Raw genomic sequence first — 17,583 nt, 5'->3', positions numbered from 1 at the left:
CTCAGGCGTTTTTCTGCCACAAAACCACGCGCGCATTAAACCAACGCGCGAAAAACAAAATGCTTTTGTTCCACTCTCCCACATATCCTGCCCTATTGGAACCTCTCTTTTCTCTCTCTCTCTCTGTCAGCATCCAATTGGGGTTTTTAGGGTTTTGCAGGTCTTTTAATGGCGGAGAAGGAAGAACAAAAAAAAAATAAAAACCCTTTCTTTTAATTAAATAATGGCACTTTTTTCCCTCTCTCTCTTACCCCATTTAGGCCATTAGTCATTCTCAACAAATACGTCGAGTCCATCCATTAAACCAAACCCACACCCACTACCTCACTCTCTCTCTCTGAGTCCGTACACCTCCCCTAAAACCCTTTCAATCTCTCTCTCTTAACCACCCACATTATATAAACGCAGACCCATCATCTTCTTCACCCCCCAATCCAAGAAAGCACAGAGCATTTTCAAGCTTTCTTCTGTTCTTCCATTTTTCCGGCGTGGTAAAGTTTGCTTCTTTCTTTTGAAAACGGTTACAATGAGTCTGAGGACAGTCGAGGTTGGGCGCAGACGCCGAGGCCGAACAGGGAGGCATTTCATGACGTGTCCGGGAAATTCGAGCAGCTGAATGTGAGGAGGGGGATGACGTCAGCAATGTGGGTATAAATTTCGATGCTTACGAGGATATTCCGGTGGAGGCGAGCTGCAAGGACGTGCCGGCGCCGGCGAGCACTTTTGGGAGATTGATTTGGGGAGTGCTTGAACAACAACATCAAGAGGTGTAGGTACGTGAAGCCAACGCCGGTTCAGCGCCACGCGATTCCTATAGCCATGGCCGGCCGGGACTTGATGGCTTGTGCTCAGAGCGGGTCCGGAAAGACGGCGGCTTTTTGCTTCCCCATTATCAGTGGTGTGTTGACCAAGTGTGTGGAGAGGTCTCAGAGTAATGGTGGTGATGGTTGGACTGTGTTTCCCAGAGCTCTCATTTTGTCTCCGACGAGAGAGTTGACCAGTCAGGTGTGTGTTTTTCTCGGATTTTTGGTGACTTAGAGGTGTTGATGGGTTGTGGTTTTCGTGTTGATTTTGTTGGAGGTTTGATGCTGTAAAATGGTTGTGTGGCAGATATTTGTGGAAGCTGGAAAGTTTGCTTATCAGAGTGGAGCAAAAATGGCTGTTGTTTATGGTGGAGCGCCGATGGGTCAGCAGGTTTGTGTCTCTTGTCCTCATTGTTAATTGTTATTGATGAAGCCCAGATACACTATGCTGTTTTTGTGATTACTTGTTCTGTGCTTTTTGTTGAACTTGTTATATGCTAATCCAATTGGGTTGCTGGTGGATAGTTGGTTTTCGAGTCATGGTGTAATTTTTGAGACTGTTACTTGCCATAAGGTCGACTAGGGCAGATGGCTTTCATGGTGATGCCTTAGTTTCTATCCAAGTGGTCTTTATTTTCAGTCTGGCTTCTATTTGATTACCTATTCTCTGTGCTTTTCATTTGCATTTCCTTCTTTTTCACACTGGGTTGTCATTGCTTTTGATAGATTGTAGCTGATCGGGTTCAGGGTTTTGTTGTTTTGATATCATGTAAGATAGTCAGATAGGTGAATGCAGTATGACTGTATGGTGTCATTCTTGTGCATTACATTCTTCTGATATACTAAAGTCATCATGCACTATTCTTTAATTTTCTGGTTTAGAAACATGGAAACTTTTCATTTTTGGTACTGATGCCTTCGTTGACCTTGCAGCTTCGTGATTTGGAGAGAGGTGTTGATATCCTAGTCGCCACTCCAGAGCGCTTAGTGGACATGATTGAAAGGTCACGAGTTTCACTCAAGATGATCAAATACTTGGCACTAGATGAGGCTGATAGGATGTTGGACATGGGTTTTGAACCTCAAAGAAGGAAGATAGTTCAAAGAATGTCAGCCTCCCCCAGGTGCAAGAGTGCGATGCACGATAGGAACAAGAAGGCGATGGAGTTAATAGCCAAAGGGTGGAGTGCTTTGAAGGAAGTTGATAGAGTCATCGATTACTGCAAGCTCAATGATCGCCGTCTCATTCCTCTATTAAGGGTAAAGACCCCATTTTTGGATTCATATTACACATTGGTATGTATTCTGTAGGTGGGGTTGAGTTTTGGTGGTGAAAACCAGGATTCTTTAATAAGGAGTTTGGAGGGTAATGTGGTGATGGGCTTTTTACCTTTTCAACAAGTAAATATTGGTCTCAATGCCGGAGCTGGAGTTAGAATTGGCGAACTAGTGAGAACCCAGAAAAAGGGATAGAAAGCTGGTGTCTTGATTAGTAATATGAAGATGTAGATTGTGATCTTACCTTGAAATTAAATCTTGGGTGAAATTGAAGCCTGTGAGTCTGTGACAGGAAAGGAGTAACATTTATAACAAAAGGCCAGTGGCATGAAATCCGAGATTTGCTTTCAATTGCCCTCATTAGTTAATTTGCTGTTGGTTAATTGTTGGGTAAGATTTTGGCTTCCAAATCAGAGGCAAGATATGGAGTATCATTCAAAGAAATAGGGAAGGCTGGAGCATTACCCCCTCCTTGCTTCTGATCATAATTTTGGGTTTGTTTTTGAAATTGGGATAATAGAAAGAAAAAGTCTCTGTTCTGACACGATTGTTTTGATCACATCAGGCAGCAAAGGAGAACTTTGAGTTGGCTCTAGAGACTGACAACTCAAATACCCATGCCAGGTATTGGTTGTCCAGATTGCATTTGAAATACAGTGTCCCAAGGGCATGCAAAGCCATGTAAGTGTACTTTCTGAAAAGATTAATCAACTCTTTTCTTCATTATTTTGTGTCACTTCACTGGTGGTGGTCTGCATTCCCAACAATACTACTGTGTGATGTATCATCGGGCAAAGATGTCATGTAATTCATAGTTTTGCTGTTTTCTTCATAACAGGAGGAGCTGCCTTGTTAGTTGAAGCGGCAAATATGGGTGATGCAGATGCACAATATGAACTCGCTTGTCGTCTTAGAGTTGAGGTATATAAACTCTAAGAAAATTGTATCATTTCTGCCCTTATCAAGCAATTTCTATGTGAAATATATTAGTTTTTATGGGTTTTGTCCACGATGTGTGAATTCTGATGACTCATGTGATAAAATTTCCCTACTAGATCAATATTCTTTTGTTTTCGGTTGGGAATTTTCCAATTGTTTTGTTTTATTTTCTTTCTCCTCTGATATTCTTAACCATTTTATTATTACTTTATGATGCTAGCTTGCTTGGGTGCTTTTTAGAATGAGTATGTCCAATCGGATCAGCAAGCTTTCCATTATCTGGAGAAGGCAGTTGACCAGGTTGCTTTTCACTATGTTGTTACAAATAATAGGATTTTTGGTGGCGGTTCAAACTTCCTATATTAGCTGTATTCATGACCGTTTGAGATGCAAATCAAATATATATGTCTTATCAAATATATATGTCTTCTGGTTCACCATATGCTTTTGTAATGGCTATGATCCTTCAACTATCAAATGTAACCTTATATATATATATATATATGCATCCTTGTCTCGCAGGATGGAAGCTTAAGCAGTCATATATGCATCCAAGGATTCAACTTTTAGTTATGTCGTTTTTAAGCTTTGGTCAGCTTGTGTGTCTTTAAGAAGGTGGAGGCATCTTAGCTTGAAGGTCAGTATTATCTGTAAATTTTTTAACCTTTAATTGATTTTTGGAGTTGGAGTGTGTTGTTTCTGTCCTGAAGGGGTTTGAATTATAAATGTTCTTATTACTTTTTCAGCATAAGATCTAGGAGGATGTTTGCATTAGTCATTGATCATTGTGCTGGTTGAGTTCTGTTTTTTTAGTTTGAGGGAGGGGATATGACTATTTAATTGGATTTGTGTCACAAGGATATTTTATCTAGAGGACCAGTGATGTGTATGTCTAGTGTATGAAGATTCTTTGATCCCCTGTTCTGTATGGGATGTAAGACGCTGTCTATACATAGGGGTTAGACAATTTCATGTGGATTCGAGCTTTTTGGTAAAGTAATCTTGTTTGGACTAAAGCATGCATATATGCAATGTAATTTCCTTTCGTAGCAAACGGTACACGTTTCTGCCACTACTAGAGGTGCTGCTAAAAACTTGGGAACCAATATTTTGAGAAATTGACTGCACACTTGAAGAAGAGGAAGTCATTATATTTGCTGTTAATACTGTAGCATTAATAACCTTGAAGATAAAAGGAGCCAGAGCAGGGGTTATTGAAACTGAAAACAAAATCAAGGAGAAAAATGTCCCTTTCTGTTCTTAATTTGCGTGCTTTGTATGTATGTTGTATATATACTTTGCTTTCTGAGAAAATGTGGGAAACATAAGGAACAAATTGATACTTTGGGTTTCTGATGGTTTGCAGCATTTGGTTTTGGGACAGAAATGAGGTAACATATAGAATATGAACTCGCTCGTCGTCTTAGAGTTGAGGTATAAACTCTGAGCAAATTGTATCGTTGCTGCTCTTATGAAGAATTTGTACATGAAATATGTTAGTTTTATAGGTTTCATTCCCGATGTTTGAATTTTGATGACTGATGTGATAAAGTTGGGGATTCTTGCTCAATATTCTTTTGGTTTCTGTTTGGGATTTTCCAATTGTTTTGTTGTATAATTTTTTCCTCTGATATTCTTTATCTTTTCACTATTAATTATGACCTTGCTTGGGTGCTTTTTAGAATGAATATGTCCTGTCAGATCAACAAGCTTTCCATTATCTGGGAAGGCAGTTGACCAGGTAGATTTTCACAATGTCGGGGCAAATAAAAGTTCTTCCAGAATCTATTTCAAAGTCTAATTGGAGCATGGTATTTTTTTAGTTGCATCTAGGTACTCTTTACCTTCTGGGTGCTGTGTATCTGACCAGAGACTGTGTCTAGAAAGATGTTGCCTCCGAGTCTCTGACTTATGGTGTTTCCATAGGGCATCAGAGAAGGTAATGAAGCTCCTGTTACTGCTTACCAAGTTTTGGACCATGTTAGTCAATGAGGTTGATTACATTTGAACTATTGTAGTAGTTATAGGTTTTCATTAAATTTGATCTTTTTTACTAGTTATAGATCTTTGTTGAGCAAAACCAGAGATCTCTGAATGGGCCTAGGGTACTTGATAGATTATTTTGTCATTTGACTATGTGAGCAACTTAAAAAGTTTACATTTTTGGCTTGAGCAGCAGTGGCTTGTGTTTACAACTGACTGAACTGAGTGCTAAGTCGGTCCAACTCTCTCACTCCCTCCTTTAATCAAGGAAGTGGCATTTTATAATTTATACTATTATCAGTAATGCCATGCTTGGATGTTCTACTTTATGAAGAAATGGAATTAAGCGAGAGAAACAAAAATTGGGGGAGATACTGTTTGCACACCGTTAAAATTAGTCTGACAGAGTTATTATTTACAAAATAAATATTTAGAAGTTTGTTACGTTTGATTCCGCTCAGACTCTATACTGAGAATATCATTGTTTCTTCAACTAGTGCTCTGTTTTGACCTGTTCTTTTAATTTAATATATGCAGGGACATGCTGGTGCCGCTATAGCATATGGGTCTCTTCTTCTTCAAGGTCTGTTCTCCCCACCATGCTTCTTTTATGTTATTGCAGAATAATCGTCAAGATTCCCAATGAATAACTGCAGTATGTTAAGTTCTTGCCATAGATCCATTTCTATGTAGGGTGATTCTTCAAATAGAAATAATGGTCTGTTGCAGCCAGAACTTATATTTCCGTTTTCCCATGTCAAGAACTTTCAGTCTTAATAACATATTTGCATGTCTTAGGTGTTGAAGTCCCAGAATCTGTGATGAACTTGACTTCAAAAAGGGGTTCTTTAGCCAGAAAGGCAAGAAAGAATGCAGAAAGCCTTGTAAGAGACCAGGCAGGAATGGCAAGAGAGCGGTTTCAGATTGCTGCAAAAGCAGGATGTGATCTTGGACTTAAATGGTTGGAAAGACTTGACGAGGAAGAGAAGCATCTATTGACTGAAAATGCAATGGTAGAAAATGCCCAAGGAGGAAAGAAGGTGTGTTAATCGTTCAATTTACCGACCAGACACAGTTGTGGAGTTACCCTTGCGTGCCTTAGCTGATTGGGGTCCATGTATACGTGGTACAATCCAACAAGAGAATTCCACTCCTGCTCTACTGACAATGAAGCTTGAATGTCCTCAATTGTTGGATAGTAGTTGTCATGAATATAATCGTTAATAGTGAATTTTGTATATATACCGGCATGTTGTACACTTAGGAATAGCCAAATGCTAGCACAAGTACTAGTTATTTTAGGCAGCAATGTGAGTACTTTTCTTTTTGCTTGATTTCAAATGCGATGGTTTTTTCTGAACTGTAAACGAAGTTCCCGATTTTAACTTGTTAGTTGTATTTCCCCATTCAGTGACCCTTGTATCTGATTGAATTCTGAGAATCAATACTTTCAAGTCTGAGTTGATCTTTCCTCTCCTTACATCGAATCTAATTTGTACCTGACCGTGGTTTTCTTGGTTAGTTACGGACTAGGAATCTAGGATCACTTTACATGTGAGATTGTCAATGTTGCACTCCACATTATGAACAGAGGGCTAAAATTCATCCCCTATAATTGGCTAGCAACCGAAAAAAAAAAAATTTGAAATCCCATTGGCAATTATTTTGATTAACAGACCACCTTAATGGCCAAACTTTTTAAGAAATTACTGGGCAACTCGGATCAAAGAAAAAAATTCACTTAGAAATTGCATTATAGCATATCACATACAACCTCACAGAGTTCAATACATGTGCAGGTAAGGATTTATTTACTGGGACAAAGAAAAACAATAGGAAGCTGAGTCGGAGCTAATATCCATAATAGCCAGCATTCCATTGGTTTGGATCTGCCTGAGCCTGGAAAATACAATCAGATACATATCAGTTGGGGTCAGTGTTGTCTGCAAATTCCATTGAGTTCTTATGTTAAAGCAAAGCACCTGTTGCTGCTTGTTTGAAGGACTGCAACCCCAAGAAAGTTGGATATTTTGTTCCCCAAGCTGAGAATTGTTTAATCCTTGCAAAGCCCTCTGCAGCAGGGCTCCTAATGTATCAAAAAGAAAAAAGAAAAAACAAGAGAATAGTCAGATTGTCTGCTATTCAAACCCAAAACATATGAAAGAGTCAGATCAGTGTGGCAAGATCATGAGACAAAAAAAAAAAGAGTTGACAAGCCAATCAACCTACCTGTCTGTGAACTGAACAAACCCACATCACTTACTAGCTCACCATACTGGATCATCAGTAATGTTAGCATCCAGATTTCCAACAAATATCTGCAGCAAAAAATTATTGAAGTCACAAAATGTTGCTGAAAGAGAAGTTTCCCAAAAAAGCAAATGAAGTACCCACAATTGTGTTATTGGAATCAGTCTTATTCTTTGCACATGGAGAACTCTGATATGAAGCTGCATATGAAAAAGTAAATTTCAAATAAGTGAATAACAAACTGATAGCTGCAGAAGTTACCATATAAACGAAACAAACAAAAAGTTCAATATCCTATGGGGTGCCGAGCAGTACTCAAACATATCTTATTCTATAGTGCATAAAGAACTCGAACATACAAGGGAACATATCTTATGCTACATTAGTACAACTTGATTATGCTTCAACCTAATCCTCACAGTACTGTTTAGGAGTGCTTGAGGAGCATTGGTATTTAAGGACCGGAGATGCATCATGCATGTGTGCGGATATGTGCCAAAAAATTAACAACAAGATTCTGCATGGGCTTACATAACAAATATTGGGTCCTCAAGATCCAGTCTAACCCAGTATAAATAACTTGGTAAAACGATACGGGTACAAAGAAAAAATATTTGAGAAATGAAAACCAGCCTAGAAGTACAGTTCCTGCCAATTGCTTGAAGCATGCACTCCAAACAGTATCCATTCTCGTGCACATGAGGCAATGCACATATAGTCAATAAATATATAAAGACAGCAGGGAGCCGTGCGTAAGGAAAAAGTGAATTTTTGGTCTCTTACTAGAATGACAACAGGAGAATTTCCCTACCAATATACTGGTCAATCTAAGGTGGAACCAGAACAGACCACGGTGTAACTTCACAAGAAATTTCAACCAACTAAAAAATCCATAATGTAGCATAGCAAATGCCATATGAGAATAAAGGCCAATACGTTAAATGTGAAACTGACCTAAGTGAGGACACGCGCTAAAAGCATATTTCTCAGTGCTTCCTGAAAATGGAAATACAGAGCATCCTTTCAGTGAATTAGTTGGACAAGTGAAACAAACACAGAAAATAACAAGAGTAAGCTGTACATTTGATATATAGACCAGCTTGAATGAACCAATGGACACAATGATGAGGAGATGCAGGCAGGCTCATGCCTTCAGTTTCTCTCAGCTCACTTGTAGAATGCACCTTGTATTGTTTGTGTATTTAAGAACATGCTCCCATTCTAGCATCAGCCTCTCCCCCTAAACCTGATGTATCATGACAATGTGTCAGTAGCGTCAAATAGGCACAACGAAGAACAGCATAGATAACCTAGATGGCTTCCATTTCCTTACCGTGCATAGATTCTCTTCACACTAAAATACGCACAACAGATATTAGGACCCGAAAACAATATTTATATAACAATATCAGCCATGCTAACTGTGTCATACCAGATGCAACAATAAAGCTCCCAACCTTCTAAATCCACGTGTATTCATGACCTTTATTAGCTGTAGCAAGCCGTCTTTGTACAGACATGCAAAGACACTAGCATACGAATGAAAACTAGAAATTATTTAAAAATGCAGGATAACATAAAAAAACAGTACCCAATACCCATAGGTCAGCGTGTATACCTGGCACTTCTTACCCATCTGATCCCAAAGCAGAACAGATCTATCAAGAGAAGCAGAGATGAACCACTCTCTGTGAGAACATAAACAAAGTTAGACAGCCCTACAAACAAATTCAAAACACATTGCTTCAGTTCTACAGACATGTTCAGCACAGGCTGCCATTTGAGTAAAACACAAGGTAATCACTTTAGAAACCAGAGCATGGCCTTTGAAATAGTGAAAGTACTTATCTCATATTCTGATGCAACTCGAGTAGCCTAGGCAATTCTGAATGCATAAATCATATGATGACTTCTAAATTTCTTAGTAAACCACACAAGACAAAGACAATATTTGGAAACTGAAGTGCACAAAAAACTAAAACAAAGGTTTAGATGCAGTCATCAAAACAAGAACTGATACTGTATCTTAATTGCAGAAGCTGATCCCAAAGCAGAATAAATCTATCAAGAGAAGCAGAGATGAACCATTCTTTGCGAGAACATAAGCTAAGTTAAGCCCTAGAAACAAATTGAGTAGAACACATTGCTAGAACATAAGCTAAGCCCTAGAAACAAATTCAAAACACATTGCTTCAGTTCTACAGACATGTTACAGTACAGGCCGCCATTTGAGTAAAACACATGGCAACCACTTTAGAAACCAAAGCATGGAATTTGAAATTGTGGAAGTACTTATCTCATGTTCTGATGCAACGAGAGAAGCCTTGGCAATTCTGAATGCATAAATCATATGATGACTTCTAAGTTTCTTAGAAAACCACACAAGACGAAGACAATATTTGGAAACTGAGGTGGACAAAAAACTAAAACAAAGCTATAGATGTAATTATCAAAACAGTAATTAGGGATAGTACCTGTTACCAAATTTCAGTGACCTGAGCACCGTTGTCAATGACCAGATAGAGAGAGAGAGAGAGAGAGAGAGAGAGAGAGAGATTAAAATGTTCCATACCTAGCTAGGTGTTGAAACTATTGCAAATAGGAGTTGATGCAACCAGGTGTTGAAAATGTATGAAATTATGTATTGAGATGCAACTAGGTGTTGATATTGCAACTAGGAGTTGATGGAACCAGGTGTCGAATACTAGGAGTTGATGCAACCAGGTGTTGAAAATGTATTGCAACCAGGTGTTGAAAATGTATGAAACTATGTATTGCTAATAGGTGTTGATGCAACTAGGTGTTGATATTGTGTATTGCAACTAGGAGTTGAAGCACCAGGTGTTGAAAATGTATTGCAACCAGGTGTTGAAAATGTATGAAACTATGTATTGCAGATAGGAGTTGATGCAACTAAGTGTTGATATTGTGTATTGCAACTAGGAGTTGAAGCACCAGGTGTTGAAAATGTATTGCAACCAGGTGTTGAAAATGTATGAAACTATGTATTGCAGATAGGAGTTGATGCAACTAAGTGTTGATATTGTGTATTGCAACTAGGAGTTGAAGCACCAGGTGTTGAAAATGTATTGCAACCAGTTGTTGATGCAACTATATGTTGCATTTTTTTTAATTTTTTTTTTAAGGAGATGCAACTATATGCAACTATATTGCAACTAGTGGTTGATGAAATGCAACAAGGTAAAAAAAAAAGGTAATAGAAAGACTACCGATCGGATAGGGAAACAATTTTTCTTGAAAACTCAGCCCAATCCATCCTTATGTTTCTTGTCCAAAAGAACTCATACAATCTCATCATTAGCCATTATATTTCCAGAAAGCAAGTCATTGTGAGAAAAAACCACCGGAGCATTAAAATGGCTAGTCAATTCCTGTTCCATTATCAGCAGAGGCATCCAGGATTAAATTCACTAGAACACAATATACTGATAAAATCAGTAACAAGAACAACCAAGTAAACAATAATAGTGAAGGATACCTTGAGCTCAACGATTTCATTGTAAACTTCACTAAATGAAATAGTTTTGTAGATTTTCTGCTTCTCGCTGTCATCAAATTCAAGAGAAGAGGCTGCAACAAGAAGCCAACTCAACAATGAGAAAATTACACATATGAACTGAATTTCAAGTTAATAAGGATACTCTACAAAACAGACCACTTCTAATTGCCAAACTTCAACTTAGCCACAAAGCATGGTAACTGATCATCAAACAAAGATACCTTTCTCGTAGAACTTGAACATGTCAATCCACAGCTGAGGTTCCTTAGAACCTGGAATTTCCACCTGATGGAATCTGCGTAGTTCCCTCGCAATTTCGGCGGCCAGCTTTGGATTTCTCATGTCTGCCGAGATGGGAAGAATTTAAATCATGTCAATAGACTGATTCAGTTCACCAAGAACCCTGAAAATGCATATGATTTATTTCAATGAAAATGAACTTCTGTCTTGAAGTTTGTATACCAGTTTTGTATTGAAGAGAATGCCTCCAAAAACATTTGTAAAAATAAAGCGTTTAGAAATATGTAGTTGACATCAAGAAATTAACTAAAAAAACAACCTGACAAGAAGAGCTTTTGAAGAGTAGATTTTTCTTATTTATGTTATACTGCACTTTTTACATGTTTGGCTCCTCCCATTGGAACTTCTTTCATTAAATATATGTTACTTATCAAAGAAAAATATATTACCTACCTAATGGGACAAGTGTACGTGCATTTATAAACGACTGCACCATTCCATTTCCAAAAACTGCAAGCAAATTTGCACCAAACCCTGCGGCCGAGAGGTACTTGATCGCCTGAACAGATATGCAGCGAGCAATTACAAAGTGAAGCACAAGTAAAATATCATCAACAATGTCAATGACGAAGGAAAAATTAATTTACCAACCGGACTACAGCAGACAGTTACAAGTCATATATCAAGACCCTTCAGCAGATACAACAAATCGAATTCCATTCTTTCACATCTTCCATGAAAAATCCTAACAACAAAAATCCTTTCCAACAGCTATAGATGTTCACAAAAATTACCTGCAATTCTCTTTCGCGATTGATAACGTAATCGGTGTTAGGGCCATACAATCTGACTGTTACAGACACGTCATTTCCACCTTCCTCCTTCGCAGTAGCCTTCAGTACTGCATGTATTGATGAACACAGACTCATCAAAACTAAAGCGAATCACAATTTCACATAGATAAGCCATGATTCCTCTTAGCTTATACAAACCAATTCCGATAATCAAACACGCAAAAAAAAAAAAAAAAAAACACTCACACAGATTCGTGATGCCGCCGGAAACCGTCTCGACCGAGAAGCGAGAATCGTCCAAATTTGACCATTTCTCAAAAAGATCCTTGCACAACTCTCTGCAAATCAAAATTCCACAGCAACATATGAATTCACACACATATCCAAGCTCATTCCAATCAAATCAAACCAAACCAAAACTTAACAAATCCGAATCACGCCGTCTGATTAATTTTTTTTTTCCGATAACAAAAACCGGAAATAAAAAATGAAAATGAAGCACCGGAAAATGTAGAGAGAGAGAGACGGACGTTATGAGCGGCGTGATTTGGGGGAGAGGGAGGGAAGGGTCGACGGAGAGAGAAGAAGTGGGGATTTGGATCTGAGAGCAATCTGGAGCTTCAGCTACTTCCCTCTCGTTCCAGATGTTCTTCACCGCTCCCATTTTCACCTTCAACGATTTTTCTTCTTCTCGTTTTTGAATTTTTTTTTTAATTTTTTTTCTTTTCCCTTTTTTTGCTTCGATTTTCAAGCGCAACGTTTTCAGGAAGAAACCGAGCATTTCTCCAGGTTTATATAGAAGCGCCAGCGCCAGCTATTCCGATTGGGAGGGCGTTGGTGAAATGACGGATGTGCCCCCGTCTGGATTAGCCTGCTCTTTTCTTGGCATATGGCCGACCTTCTTTCTTTTTTTTTCTTTTTTTTTTTCCCTCTCTTTTCTTTTTTCTTCCAATTTCATTTTATTTTTGGTTTTGACTGGTTTATTTTCTGAATGACTTGTATAAATTGGAAACCCTTACTTGCACTAGAAGGAATTATATTTATGATGAAGTCGTCGATATTGTTTTTCTAGTGTATAAATAATATATAACATGTGTTATGCGTGCACATAATTGAAATGAAATTGTTGTATAATATTATTTTATGCATTTTGTATATTAATATACTGCTAAATATTTTTTAAATTAAGATAACTTGTGTAGACCGAAATGCTGATGATAACCGTTGGAAACGTTTACTTTTTGGTTATAGAATTGGAATTTTTCTAGTTTAATTTATATATCATTTGGGTTACTGTCACTATTTTAAGTACTTGGAATTCATCAATGCAATCTTTGACTTTATGTGAGGCTCTTGGCCCTTGGTCAAGAGGCTACAAAAGTTTGCTGTTACTTGGATTTGTTATTATATGAAAGCAAATTATTATATTAGATTACCAACAAGTGCCCTTTTTGCATTGTCACAGTCGAAGGGCGATGAGAATGAGCCAGGTGTTGAATTGTGCCTTTTAAAAAGGAGCTCTATTTAAATAAACAAGACAAAAATGAAAAGAGCTTGATTTGCCATTCACTTTCACAATGATCAATCGAGAGATTCATTCAAGATCTTACTTTTTTTTTTTTTTTAAGAATAATAGTCAACCATTTTATTAATAATAAACATAAGAAAAATTACAGCTTAAAAATGTATAAACTACATCAAAATATGAGATAATAAGAGAAATACTAGAGACAATAAAGCAACGGAAATAAAATCTAATAAAGGTATGAAGGGATGCAATTAAGCATTTGATTAATTCAAGATCTTACTTTGATTAATATGAAATTATTAATTTAGAGTATACAGTTGCGTTTCGAATATTAATAAGGAAAAAATAACTTTCGAGATTGAAGAGAAATCAAATCAAAACAAGGCCATAACACAAATTCACGAACACATGCGCTTGTAAACATTACTCTGTTTTTTATGTGAAAAACACATAACCTCTTCATATCATATTATCATACACAAACTCGTGAACAGGTATGGAGTTAATACCGTAAACAAAAGCATCCTTTTACACCAAATTGTATGCCAGCGCAAAAATTATCATAACCTCTAACACAATGGTATAAGGTTCGTTCTCTTTCAACTTCCGTAATCGTACCACAATGACATTCTTGAAAATTATTTAAGACACGTCGAAGATATTAATTGCCGAAAATCTTTTTCGAGAGTCCATAAAAAAGAAAGAAAAAAAAAAGTATAGCTAGGGCCAAACCCTTTATTCATTTCCTACCCGCTTCTTTTACCAAACCCGCTCTCTCCTCTTCTCGTCTTTACCCAAACCCCAGACTGATATCACCGGCGACGGAGCTACGTACGTTTAAACTTAGCGACGGAGCAGCGTACCAATTCTGTGTTAAACGGGTTAACCCGCTCCGTTTAGGATTCGGGTCGAGAACCAAATCAGACGACGACGATGCAGCGGCAGCTCTTGAACAAGCTCAGCTGGAGAGCCGTCAATGGATTTGCTCAGTTCACTCAAAGGGTCAGTATTTCACTGCCTATTGTTCTTACATTGCCTGAAACTAGCTCTCCAGTCCATTTCTTTACGTATTTTGGGTTTGATTGGTTTTGCAGAGAGCGATGCACGATAGGAACAAGAAGGCGATGGAGTTAATAGCCAAAGGGTGGAGCGCTCTGAAGGAAGTTGATAGAGTCATTGATTACTGCGAGCTCAATGATCGCCGCCTCATTCCTTTATTAAGGGTAAAGACCCAATTGTATTACATTTTGGTATGTATTTTTCTGGGTGGGGTTGAGTTTTGGTGGTGAAAACCAGGAGTCTTAAAAGGAGTTTGGAGGGTAATGTGGTGATGGGTTTTTTTTTTTTTACTTTTTCAACATTGCTGTCAATGCCGGAGATGAAGTTAGAATTGGAAAACTAGTGGGAACCTAGAAAAAGGGATAGAAAGTTGGTGTCTTGATTAGTGATATGAAGATGTAGATTGTGAACTGACCCACAAGTTAAAGCTTGGTTGAAATCGAAGCCTTGGACCAGAAGATAGTGTAGGTTTGATAAGGTTGAAGATGAAAGGAGCAAGAGCAGGGGTTATTGAATTGAAGATATGCTTTTGTTTATGAGAAAATGTGTGAAAACAAACGGAAATTGATAATTTGGGTTTCTGTCTTTCCGATGGTTTTGGCATTTGGTTTTGGAGGACAGGAAAGGAGTAATATTTATAATAAAAGGCTACTGGCATAAAATCCGTGATTTGCTTTCAATTGCCCTCATTAGCTAATTTGATGATTTAGGCTTCCAAATTTGAGGCAAGATATGGATATCATTCAAAGCAAATAGGGAAGGCTGGAGCATTACCCCCTCCTTCCTTCTGATCATAATATAGGGTTTTGTTAATAGAAAGAAAAAGTCTGTTCTGACACAATTGTTTTTATCACATCAGGCAGCAAAAGATAATTTTGAGTTGGCTCTAGAGACTGACAACTCAAATACCCATGCCAGGTATTGGTTGTCCAGATTGCATTTGAAATACCATGTCCCAGGGGCGTGCAAAGCTATGTGAGTGTACTTCCTAAAAAAATTTATCTACTCTTTTCTTCATTATTTTGTGTTACTTCACTCATGGTGGTTCTTCATTATTTTGTGTTACTTCACTCATGGTGGTCTGCATTCCCAACATTACTACTGTGTGATGTATCATGGGGCATATAATCAAATAAAAAGATGTCATGTGATTGATAGTTTTGCTGTTTTCTTCATAACAGAGGAGCTGCTTTGTTAGTTGAAGCGGCAAATATGGGTGATGCAGATGCACAATATGAACTTGCTTGTCGTCTTAGAGTTGAGGTATAAACTCTAAGAAAATTGTATCATTGTTGCTCTTATCAAGCAATTTGTATGTGCAGTATATTTAGTTTTTATGGGTTTTGTTCCCAATGTGTGAATTCTGATGACTCATGTGATAAAGTTTCCCCTTTCAGTTGGGTTTTTCCCATTGTTTTGTTGTATTTTTTTTCCTCTGCTTTTACTTTTCTCTTTAGTATTACTTTATGTTGTTTGCGCTTGGGTGCTTTTTAGAACAAATATGTCCAATCGGATCAACAAGCTTTCCATTATCTGGAGAAGGCAGTTGACCAGGTAGGTTTTCACAACGTTGATGCAAATAATAGTGCTTCCACCATCTATTTCAAGGTCTAACTAGAGCTTGGTATTTTTATAGTTGCATCCTGGTGCTCTTTACCTTCTGGGTGCTGTGTATCTGACCGGAGACTGTGTCAAGAAAGATGTTGCCTCCGCCTTATGGTGTTTCCATAGGGCATCAGAGAAGGTAATAAAGCTCCTGTTACTGCATACCCAGTTTTGGACCATGTTGTCGTTGAGATTGTTTACATTTGAACTGTTGTAGTGGTTATAGATTTTCATTACATTTGATCTTTTCTAGTAGTTATAGATTTTTGTTGGGCAAAACCAGTTATAGATTATTTTCTCATTTGACTATGTGAGCAACTGAAAAAGTTTGCATGTTTGGCTTGAGCAGCACTGTCTTGTATTTACAAATGAGTGCGTGCTAAGTTGGTCCGACTCTCTCACTTCCTCTAATCAAGGAAGTGGCATTTTATATTTTATACTGTTAGCAATAATGGCATGCCTGAGTTCTACTTTATGTAGAAATGGGATTGGATGCTATCCCAAAGTGGGAAGAAACAAAAATTGGGGGAGATACTGTTTGCACACCGTTAAAATTAGTCTGACAGAGTTATTATTTACAAAATAAATATTTAGAAGTTTGTCACGTTTGATTCCGCTCAGACTCTATACTGAGAATATCATTGTTTCTTCAACCAGTGCTCTGTTTTGAACTGTTCTTTTAATTTAATATATGCAGGGACATGCTGGTGCAGCTATAGCATATGGGTCTCTTCTTCTTCAAGGTCTGTTCCTCCCCACCATGCTTCTTTTATGTTATTGCAGAATAATCGTCAAGATTCCCAACGAATAACTGCAATATGTTAAGTTCTTGACATAGATCCATTTCTATGTAGGGTGATTCTTCAAATAGAAATAATGGTCTGTTGCAGCCAGAACTTATATTTCCGTTCCCATGTCAAGAACTTTCACTCTTAATAACATATTTGCATGTCTTAGGTGTTGAAGTCCCAGAATCTGTGATGAACTTGACTTCAAAAAGGGGTTCTTTAGCCAGAAAGGCAAGAAAGAATGCAGAAAGCCTTGTAAGAGACCAGGCAGGAATGGCAAGAGAGCGGTTTCAGATCGCTGCAAAAGCAGGATGTGATCTTGGACTGAAATGGTTGGAAAGACTTGACGAGGAAGAGAAGCATCTATTGACCAAAAATGAAATGGTAGAAAATGCCCACGGAGTAAAGAAGGCGTGTTAATCGTTCAATATACCGACCAGATACAGTTGTGGAGTTATCCTTGCGTGCCTTCGCTGATTGGGGTGGTCCATGTATACGTGGTACAATCCAACAAGAGAATTCCACTCCTGTTCTACTGAGAATGAAGCTTGAATGTCCTCAATTGTTGGATAATTGTCATGAATATAATCGTTAATAGTGAATTTTGTATATATACCGGCATGTTGTACACTTTGGAATAGCCAAATGCTAGCACACAAGTACTAGTTATTTTAGGCAGCAATGTGAGTACTTTTATTTTTGCTTGATTTCAAATGCGATGGTTTTTTCTGAACTGTAAACGAAGTTCCCGATTATAACTTGTTGGTAGTTTTTCCCCTTTCATCCCCTATCTAGG

The 17,583-nt window shown here is 37.9% G+C and overlaps 4 protein-coding genes across 16 annotated transcripts; 3 read left to right on the top strand and 1 right to left on the bottom strand.

The window, feature by feature from the left end:
- Nucleotides 1–743: 743 nt before the first annotated feature.
- On the top strand, nucleotides 744–6,470 carry LOC112190980 (DEAD-box ATP-dependent RNA helicase 52B). Of its 9 annotated transcripts, none has more exons than XM_040515548.1 (10): nucleotides 744–1,005; nucleotides 1,111–1,194; nucleotides 1,737–2,063; nucleotides 2,647–2,762; nucleotides 2,920–3,002; nucleotides 3,543–3,657; nucleotides 4,703–4,761; nucleotides 4,844–4,959; nucleotides 5,541–5,586; nucleotides 5,802–6,470. In XM_040515548.1, the coding sequence occupies exons 1-5, from the start codon at nucleotides 820–822 to the stop codon at nucleotides 2,939–2,941; spliced, it is 735 nt and encodes a 244-aa protein (XP_040371482.1). In that variant the 5' UTR covers nucleotides 744–819; the 3' UTR covers nucleotides 2,942–3,002; nucleotides 3,543–3,657; nucleotides 4,703–4,761; nucleotides 4,844–4,959; nucleotides 5,541–5,586; nucleotides 5,802–6,470. The 9 variants fall into 9 exon arrangements, with proteins under 9 accessions (XP_040371482.1, XP_024186267.1, XP_024186265.1 ...); XM_024330499.2 differs by lacking the exon at nucleotides 4,703–4,761 and adding an exon at nucleotides 3,241–3,320; XM_024330497.2 differs by adding an exon at nucleotides 3,241–3,320 and having other exon boundaries at nucleotides 4,703–4,959.
- On the top strand, nucleotides 2,952–6,052 carry LOC112190213. The gene is made up of 6 exons (XM_024329633.1): nucleotides 2,952–3,002; nucleotides 3,261–3,320; nucleotides 4,703–4,761; nucleotides 4,854–4,959; nucleotides 5,541–5,586; nucleotides 5,802–6,052. The coding sequence occupies exons 1-6, from the start codon at nucleotides 2,952–2,954 to the stop codon at nucleotides 6,050–6,052; spliced, it is 573 nt and encodes a 190-aa protein (XP_024185401.1).
- A 256-nt stretch (nucleotides 6,471–6,726) lies between the features above and the next one.
- LOC112185941 (probable ethanolamine kinase) lies at nucleotides 6,727–12,582 on the bottom strand. Of its 5 annotated transcripts, XM_024324268.2 has the most exons (15): nucleotides 12,338–12,582; nucleotides 12,054–12,145; nucleotides 11,808–11,914; nucleotides 11,467–11,572; nucleotides 10,995–11,117; nucleotides 10,753–10,844; nucleotides 8,872–10,645; nucleotides 8,686–8,782; nucleotides 8,587–8,607; nucleotides 8,335–8,499; nucleotides 8,208–8,249; nucleotides 7,398–7,453; nucleotides 7,233–7,321; nucleotides 6,986–7,089; nucleotides 6,727–6,902 (listed from the first exon to the last, which is right to left on the bottom strand). In XM_024324268.2, exons 1-7 carry the CDS (start codon nucleotides 12,469–12,471, stop codon nucleotides 10,556–10,558), a joined length of 744 nt encoding a protein of 247 aa, XP_024180036.1. In that variant the 5' UTR covers nucleotides 12,472–12,582; the 3' UTR covers nucleotides 6,727–6,902; nucleotides 6,986–7,089; nucleotides 7,233–7,321; nucleotides 7,398–7,453; nucleotides 8,208–8,249; nucleotides 8,335–8,499; nucleotides 8,587–8,607; nucleotides 8,686–8,782; nucleotides 8,872–10,555. The 5 variants fall into 5 exon arrangements, with proteins under 5 accessions (XP_024180036.1, XP_040370582.1, XP_024180035.1 ...); XM_040514648.1 differs by having other exon boundaries at nucleotides 8,587–8,782; XM_024324267.2 differs by lacking the exon at nucleotides 8,587–8,607.
- Nucleotides 12,583–14,034: 1,452 nt separating this feature from the next.
- On the top strand, nucleotides 14,035–17,527 carry LOC112189275. Its single transcript, XM_024328569.2, has 8 exons — nucleotides 14,035–14,337; nucleotides 14,430–14,558; nucleotides 15,254–15,369; nucleotides 15,576–15,657; nucleotides 15,889–15,948; nucleotides 16,031–16,138; nucleotides 16,697–16,742; nucleotides 16,957–17,527. Exons 1-8 carry the CDS (start codon nucleotides 14,269–14,271, stop codon nucleotides 17,205–17,207), a joined length of 861 nt encoding a protein of 286 aa, XP_024184337.1. The 5' UTR covers nucleotides 14,035–14,268; the 3' UTR covers nucleotides 17,208–17,527.
- The last annotated feature ends 56 nt before the right edge of the window (nucleotides 17,528–17,583 follow it).

The sequence above is a fragment of the Rosa chinensis genome, chromosome 2, assembly GCF_002994745.2.
Source record: "Rosa chinensis cultivar Old Blush chromosome 2, RchiOBHm-V2, whole genome shotgun sequence".
Taxonomy (NCBI): Eukaryota; Viridiplantae; Streptophyta; class Magnoliopsida; order Rosales; family Rosaceae; genus Rosa; species Rosa chinensis.
Note: the sequence above shows the minus strand (reverse complement) of the source record. Positions and strands in the feature narration are given on the sequence as shown.